The following is an 8,680-nucleotide window of genomic DNA, read 5'->3' as shown; positions in this document are numbered from 1 at the left end:
AGAACTAATGTTTTTGTTCATGTTTATATCAGGGAAGAATTCTAACTTGCAATTAGTATGGCACTTTCAGGTAGTTAGAAGTTGACCTTTTTTCTGCTTTCAGGCTCTAAACCATATTTAGTCATGTCTGTTATCTTCAGAGAACTAATGGGATTAAACACTCACACGTGTCAGAGCTCCACATAGATGAGTGGCAGAGGAACTGAAGATGGCTTGAGTCACTTTTCTTGGGAGACCCTAGAGCTGGTTACAGCATTCCTGATAGCTCTTTCTACACTGAATTTAAAAATAAAAACATCCCCCCCAACTCCAAAACCCACCTGTTGGGTTCTTTCATTAAAAAGAAATGTAAAATAGTCTGAACTTGCATCTTTCAGCTCCTTAAGATATTGCCTCTACATGTCATGCAAAGCATGTTAAGCTGACTTTCCATCAAGAGTAGAAATTCCCCATGACTGGGTACTTTGTCTGAGCCACAGTATTTTTAAAGGGTTTTTTTGGTGTTTCTCTACTGGTCCAGTACAGCCTTGCCCCTGACTCCTCTCTGTAGGACCATAGCCTGAGTTATGCACACATAATATACCACCAAGGAAGAGCTGCCAGATGACTGCAATTATCCTTATGTATGTACTTATTTCATTTTTCTACTAGAATAAAGCTGAAGCCTCTGCACTATTTCAGAAGCCAGCCGTGTTTATACTGCTGAAGGGTTTGGCATCTGTTGTGAGTTCGGCGCTGTCGCTCCCCGAGCGGGGCCTTACCGCTGCTCGCTGGCTAGAGCTGTTGCCCACGGACCCACTGCAAACACAGAGCCATGATAAATATTCTCATCTGTCACGATACTGGCCGGTGTTTCTTGCTACTATTTGACAGGCTGGGGTTTTGTTTTCACTCCCCTTGCGATTGTATTTCCAAGTTAAGAGGATTATTACAGCATGGCTAACACTGCCGTTGCACCCCGGGTAACGTTTGCACGGGATGTGGATTCAAGGGGGTTTGGCTTTTCCTCAGACTGGAGTGACTGAGAGAGTGGGAGTAACTCCCAAATACCGGTTTATTCGTAAATGTCTTCCAGAGCTACCCTCCTCCACCCAGGAAGCACTGCAAGCGGGGAACGGCTCCCTTCCAACGCGCACCAGCGCCGCTCCCCCGCCTCCCCGCCTCCCGTCCCGGTGACCGGCGCGGGGGGAGCGGGAGCGAGGCCCCGCCCCGGGCGGCGGGGGCGGGACGGGCCCCGGATGCAGTTGCTGCCCCGGCGGCGCGGCGCCCAGTTCCTGTGCGTGCCCTCGGCCTGCCGCCGCGCGCCCTCCGCGACATGTCGCTGGTGGCGGAGGCCTTCGTGACTCAGCTGGCCGGTGAGGGGCGGGGGCAGGCGGATGACGGCCCAGAGAGCCGCGGGCGGGCTGGGCGGGCGGGACGCCGCGGGCCGGGCCGGGCCGGGCCCCGCTTCGTGTCAGGCGTTGCGCTCCGGGTCGCGGCCTGAGGGTGGCGGCGGAGCAGGAGCCGCCCCGCTGGGGTGCGGAGCCAAACCCTCGGTCCCCTGGGTGACCCCTCAGGACGGGACTCGGGCGCCGTGGGAGCGAGCCGGCCACGCGTGCCTCGGGGAGGAGCGGCCGTGGAAGGCTAACGGCGGGCCGCGGGAGTCAGGAGCTCGGCCCCGGGCGCGTTTCCCCTCTCGTCGCCTGCCTGGCGCTCCGAGACGAGGGCAGGTCACCCTGCACAGCTCCCCACAGAGCACAGCGGTGCAGGTTCACCAGATCCCCTCCTTTATGGGGTCCCTAACCCCTAGCTATGCTAGGGCGCATCTTTACTTTGATTTAATAATTTCTCTACCTTTAAAACTATTTACTTTTCTTCAGTGGTCCGAAAAACCGCATCACATTTATAATTTCAGCAGCTGGAGTTGAGTCCCGCTCTGTGGGAGAGCTCAGTGTGGTGCCATCCTCTGCCCGCTCCCCGTGGGCGTGTGCCGTGTTTCCTGGGAAATGTACCGGTAGCTTTGCTACTCGTTAGTGCTCGTGTGATCTGCTGTAGCTGGGCCGCGTAAACTGGGCGTGAGCCTTGTCATAAAACAGAAATGTGTTTCACTGTGGAGTTATTTAGCAAAAAATGATATTAATCTGCTGTCCAGGAGAAAGAAAACATGCACCTCGGATAATTCCTGTCTAGGAAGTTCAAAATACATTTAGTATGTTGCACACTGAAAATCTGTATTGGCCAGTTTCTCCTTACTTGTTATTCTCTGTTCCTGATTTCTTGCTGCTACACAAGCTCACAAGCAATAAATACTGCAAGGCAACAACATTTTAATTGCTACTGACCTGTTGAGGAGGAAGCCGGTGTTTTGTCCCAGGAGCTGGGTCTTCTGCCACTCGGTAGAGGCCCCAGCATAAGAGTCCGAGTTGGATTCTCTGCTATGAATGGTACAGTTTCCAGAGCAGGCTTGTCCCTGACTGGTAGGTAAAGTGAAGGTGGTGGGTCTTGAGTCTGGGTGTGTAGAGGTACCCACAGACAAGCTTGAAAGTTGTGCTGGGCTCTTGGGTTGGCATTTGTTAATTCATGGACATTAGCACAAGCCATACTTACGTTCTAAGGGTCAGAGCCCTGGATCTTCAGGATGTGGATAATACGGTCATGATCAGCATTGCTTCATGCCATTTACTAGCCTTTATGATCTCTTTAGTATATTTCATTAATATTGTGAAATACAAGGATAATGACATATGAGTAGGTGTTGATTCTACTGTATTCGTCTGCTCTGTGACCTTTATGAATACTCTAGAGTGACAGCTTGCTGATATTGACTTTTTCCTGGAATTACAAATACAAACTCAAAACTATACTGTATATAGGCATCTCATTGCTTTCTTGTTGAAAGTGCTGTTTTTTTTCCCAACAACTTCCTGCTAAACCAGCAAATTCTTGTGGAATATAGCAATGGCAGATCCAAATCAAGTATAGTGTAAGGAAAATGCGTGTTTGAAAAACTGGAAACAAGAAGACAAAGTTCTGCAACAACTGGCTCTTTCCCTCCTTGCTGAAGCGTTCTTCCTCTGTTCCTGGAGAGGTTCTTGCCTCCCCTTTGGGGTAGTTGCGTGCTGCTTATACTAGTCTCAGACTCTTGTGTTAACAATTGTACTATTAAGGTGGTGCTTTGAGGGCATCAGAGCTGCTCAAGTACCTCTGGACCCTCCTACAATTTAATAAGCTTAAAACAGTAGCACCTCATCTTTTACCTGTCAGTCACAGGTTAAGTGATGCTCATTTTCTTTTTATAGGTAAAGTAATATGTAGGTATCTAATAGAAAAATACTGGCAATGCTCCTCTGTTTTTGCACAGCAGAAATGGTTGGTGCTTATTTTATTAATCTTGTACTTCTGCTGGATATGCAGCCACTTACTGTGACTCAAGGTACAGTACAAATCCTTCTTGCAGACCTGTCCACTGAATCATTCTTTAAAACAAAATTATGACATTGCCTTTGCTTTTCCAAAAGCGAGTCAGTGTCAAAAGCAGTTATCTGCCTCGAAAATAAAAAATACCTTTGCCAGTGGGTTGTGGCCTTTCTAGCTTGTCTGTATGATGTACCAGTCCCAGACTGAAAGTAAATGAATGGCAAAATCACTCAATTTGTTCATATGGAAGATTTTTCGGGGGGGGGGGGAGGGGGGGAGTTATCTGGGATCTTGGCCAATACCCACCACACTTCTGGATTTCCTGGGACATTGCATAGACACAGAGAATATTTAATTCTGATACCAAGAAGTTATAAATGTCCTGCAAATGTAAGAATATTTGTGAGGAAGAAAAATGGTGTATCTGCAAGGAAAAAATACAACTTAACAATGACACTTGTTTTAATAGTGTCTTATCCCCCTATCTGTGGTTGTGAATACTGCCTTCCTGTTATGTATGGATGGAAATGCAAGAATGATTGAGAATTTTTTCCATGTCCATAAAAATGAAATTTGATTGGCTTGTTATCGAGGGTCCTGTTCATGAAGACTGTCACTTGGTCATGGCAGTTGCAATGAACTACCACTGCTCTAACATGTAACAACTATAAAGCATGGGTCTTTGCGTGCAGGTGTTTAAAGACAATCATCCCAGCATAGTTTGTTTTCTAGAAATGTTTTAAAAGCTGAGAGGAGGGTTTTAGTAGAGAGGAGGATCATAACTTTCTTTTACACGCTGACTTGCTTGTGTATGTATTAGAAATTTTTTTTAAGTACTACCTATCTTCATCTTTCCTGCACCTTATGCATTCACTTCTGACATGCCTATTCACTGTCTCAGCACAAACTGAAACACAGAAAATACCATCTGAACATAAGAAAAACTTTTTTTACTGTGAGGATGGTTTAACATTGGAGCAGGTTGCTCAGAGCAGTTGTGGAGTCTCCATCCTTGGAGATGCTCAGCACCGAACTGGAGATGGCCCTGGGCAACCTGCTGCAGCTGACCCTGGACCTCCAGAAGTGCCTTCCAACCTCAGCTGTTCTGTGACCATCAGTTGCCCAGCCTGCTTGCACTGCTGCAGTAATTCAGCACCCTCTCTGTGCAACATGCATTCACCTGCACATGCTCAGTATAGCCTGCTGCTGTAATGCGTTAATGATTAAATACAAAACGGTGACTAAATCACTTAACGTGGAGTAAAACACTTACTTTAGTGCCATTCAACTGTTTGCTTATTCAGAAATATAAAGAGGTTGATGCCGTGTCTCAGGGAATAATAAATATTTCCATAGCTTCATGAATTGCGAGCATGTTATGTCACATTTTAAATCATCTATTTCTGAACTGTAGAAAATATTAATTGGATAATATGGTAGAGAATTTGTTTAGAGTAGCTCAGCATCAATCACATATTAACAGGATAGGAAATGAGTGTTTATACTATAAGAAGAATTAGAGTGCCAGCTTTCAAGTGGTCCAGAACATTAATCTTTTTAACTCTAGTAGTTTTGAGAAGCTGACTGCTCAAATCATCTATAAAAGATTGTTGAAAAGATGTTTAATTGATCACTAAATTACTCAATATGCTTTGCTTCCCCCCCCCCCCCAAACATTAGTTTTAGATCAGTGATCAAAAGAGAGAAAACAGTATCCTTGTTTGTCCTTTGATCTCTGGAAAATTACTTCTGTTTATTGCCATTGAGTTATGTCCAAGGGTCTTAGGCTAGTTTTAATACTAAGGGAAATGAATGCAGTTTGAAAAACAGATGTCCTTTTGCCTTTAGATATTTTACATTCTTTGTGAGTCTACCTCCAATGTGACGCACCAGAGCAAAAATAAATCTGACGTGCGTGTTTTACGTATTGAGACAAGCTGCAGTTTGGCTGAGAACAAATACATAGGGAATGAAACCTGACCACCTAAATTGTTCCTGCACATAAAGACATAAAACTTAAACTGAGTATGCATTTTGTGCATCAAAATGTGCATAGGTAAATGTTAACATTTCCTGCACATGTAAGGTGAAATAAATAGTTATTCTTGCTTAATAATAGGTTGTCTGCAGCACAGATTGTTTAAGCCTGCTGCAGAGGTGCTTGTAGTAAAAAAGATGTGATTTGAAAATACCAAATTTGTTAGGCTGTATGATTTTATCTTAGAGTGTTCTTTTACATGTGCTTTTTTATTTGGGTAATCAAACTAAAAGGAATCCCTTTAACTCTTGTTCAGTTTCAATAAACCAGTCTCTTACACTGCTCTTGCCAATTTGTGCTCAGACACATATGTTTTATGACTTGATTTGAACCATTCCTTTGAGTGGATTGCCTATCTAATCTTTTTTTAGGTCAGGGGAAAAATTACTTTCTTTCACAATTATTATAGTATAGCACATATTTCATTTCGAGATATTGTTATTTCTTGTTTTTTAAGAAGCAATATAATTACAGTTTATAATAGAGTATGCTTCTATAGTTGTTTCTGGCTCCATTAAGACTAAGCAGTCTTTCTCTAATCAGCATTTTGTTGTTACATGTTTTCTGCTAAAGTAGTATCTTCTTTTCTCATGCCAGAAATGAGATTGCCCTAGAAATAACAGTAACAAAATTAGTAAACAAAAAGTAACATGTATTTTGATATTGTCCAGTTTTATTAGCAAGTGAGCTTTCATCAGTTGTAGAATGATTGGGATATGAGTGCTGTTCAGAAGCCGAACTGTTCAGCTCCCAAGAGGTCATAGAAGAACAACTTTGGAGAGGAACCAGATTTTTCTCCTCTTTCTGACTCCTTTTTTCTCTCTGGTCCTTGAATGCTTTGTTCTCTGACTGTCCCTAGGCCCTAACCTGGTCTCTTCCTGTAGGTTTGGACCCTATGAGCCACTTCCTTTTCAAAACAAGAATGAATGAAAGAGCTTGGTTGCTGTCCTTCTTTGCTCTAGTTGGACAGGCATCGCATGTTGCTGCGTTGCTGGGCGTTTTCAGCTGTCTTTTCTGAAAGCGAGTGAGAAGCTGCAGCTGCATGCAAGCTATGGGGAGGACAGGGTGAAAGTCCACACCAGGTTCTGAAATTTTTATTATTATTATTTTTAAATTCTGGTCTTTAGTTATTAAGAAGACGACATAGATGTCATGTGAACGTGGATGTTTTAATACAAACTGGAAGAAGTTACGTGTAGTAGGAAAACCTATGAAATGTGTAGGAAGAATTGGAAACATCAAAGGCAAAAATTACAATGGTGCTGCAAAGAATACAGGAAAAATTGATACCAGTCTCATTTGCGGTGAAAAAGCCCAACCAAAAAACTGGCATGTGTGTACTGAATTGGAAAGTAAAAATGCTGAGAGGTGGGAGTTTTTAACAGTTCTGCCTTCTAGCTGTTGTATAATGAAATTGAAGCCAATGTAATGCTTGCATCCCTAGCAAGGATTTCAAAGTCCATCTGCATGTGTGGTTTTATTTTTTTTTTTTTCCATTTGAATGCCATATTGGAGAAACTCTGGATGTATTGGAGTGTGTTCACTGAAAGCCTTGGAAAAGAAATGAGGAAGACTGTGAGGGTATGATTAAGAGAACAGGATAAATGTGTTCAGATTTTGAAGTAGGGAGTCTGCAGTGTTTGCCACAGGTGAAGAAGAGCCTGAGAGGTGCTATTGCAAATACCATTGTATGTTTTGGGCTAACTTAAAGACTGTGAGCCCTAAAGCAGCATCTTCCCCCTTGCTAGTGGCAGTGCTTGGCTGGCTCTCTGCACCAGTGCTGTTTGCATTTCTACCCTGCAGAGCTCTCCTGCCTAGACATCTCAGATCCTGCCCCTTTGCAAGACTCTTCCACAGAGAGTCTCTGTTGTCATCACTGTGTATCTCCTGATACTGCTGTGCTCAGGGCTGTGGGCAAGACAGGAAAGAGAGAATGAAGGGGAGCCTTAATGAAAGGCCAGAGGGGCCAGGGCTGAGTGAGCAGGAATTGTGTGTGTGGGGAGCAGCTTTTGGAGCAGCTGTGGCATATGGAGGTCCTGTCTGGCAGGACAGATGTGTAGGATCTCTGTTGTGGATCAGAGTGAGGGTGCTGTGGACGAGAAAGCAGGGAGCTCCTTGGGGCACTTTGCAGAAGTGGTGTTCAGATTGCCTGCCAAACATCCTTAGGGGAGGAGGAGTTCAGACTGCCACAGAGAAGAGGGGATCTCAGTCTAAGAGAGCTTTCAAAGGACTGATTTAAAGTATACAAATGTAGATAACATGGCTAAGAAACGTCCCAGTCCAGTAAGGCACTTAATGCATTCATGACTATCATATCTCCACTGTCCTACTCTTCACAGCTCCTGTGCTTGAAGTTTCACTTTTTGAGTCAGGGCCAAAGCAGGGCAAGGGACTTCAGTAGTGCAAAAGAAAGGGAGTGATTTAGAGATCTGTAAAAGGCTATAATTAATAATTACAGAGCTTCTCCAAGATGGAGCATTTATGCTGAATATCAGGAATAAGTAAGATAGCTCCAGCTTGTCAGGACTTTATAAATAAATCTTTTGAGATCATTTAGCTGGCACACTCTCTGATTTTTCTGAAGAAATCCAGATGTTGTTTTAGGAACAACTTTTATTTATGGATTTGATTTTGTTGAGATTTTTTGGCCTCCTCTCCTGATGAGAGGCGTGATTCTGCAAGTGCGGGGATGCTGAGTGATCTCCCTCCTGTGGCCTCCCCTATCAGTGAGAGCACTGAGCACCCTGGAGGGTTGAACTGCAGATGTGTACGCTCTGGAAAGTCAACTCAAAGATGGTAAAAGAATTGGACTAATGCTTAAATACATGCAATTAATAGCTTTCTTGGAGGGTGAAGAAGCAGATTGTGTCATGCTAAATGGCTGCTGTGGTAAAGTTACACGCTGACTCTTCTAGTGGTGCAGCCACAGGAAACTCAAGTTTGAGAATTGCTGCTGAGATTGAGTCTTTACGTTGACAGTCTGCTTGATCAATAATTACTGAACAGTCATGATTTATCTGAATTGTAATATCTCTACGAAGGAGGCCTGGGATTTAAGCAAATGATGTAATTATTTGATACATGATTTAATGCATACTGTTTAACTTGTGTGAAAGTCGGTTTTCATTTGGCAGGGCACTATGAAACACTTTTTGGTCCTTTGTCAGCAGAGCCAGGGAGTTGCTGAGGCTTTCATTTTTTCTTGGCCCTTGTTAGTTTACAGGATCAGGACAATTACATGAAATT

General features: G+C 43.8%; 1 protein-coding gene across 2 annotated transcripts in view; it reads left to right on the top strand.

Annotated features, from left to right (window-relative positions):
* The first annotated feature begins 1,221 nt into the window (after nt 1-1,221).
* Nucleotides 1,222-8,680, top strand: part of MTX2 (metaxin 2) — a 35,926-nt gene continuing 28,467 nt past the window's right edge. The window contains exon 1 of one of the 2 annotated variants that reach the window (XM_075511411.1): nt 1,222-1,355. In XM_075511411.1, coding sequence (XP_075367526.1) covers nt 1,316-1,355 — 40 coding nt within the window. In that variant the 5' untranslated portion in view covers nt 1,222-1,315. The remainder of the gene's footprint in view (nt 1,356-8,680) is intronic. The other variant, XM_075511412.1, reaches the window with a different exon arrangement.

This window comes from Mycteria americana, chromosome 9 (assembly GCF_035582795.1).
Source record: "Mycteria americana isolate JAX WOST 10 ecotype Jacksonville Zoo and Gardens chromosome 9, USCA_MyAme_1.0, whole genome shotgun sequence".
In the NCBI taxonomy this organism is placed as follows: domain Eukaryota; kingdom Metazoa; phylum Chordata; class Aves; order Ciconiiformes; family Ciconiidae; genus Mycteria; species Mycteria americana.
The sequence above is the reverse complement of the archived record's forward strand: the minus strand, read 5'-3'. Positions and strand labels throughout refer to the sequence as shown.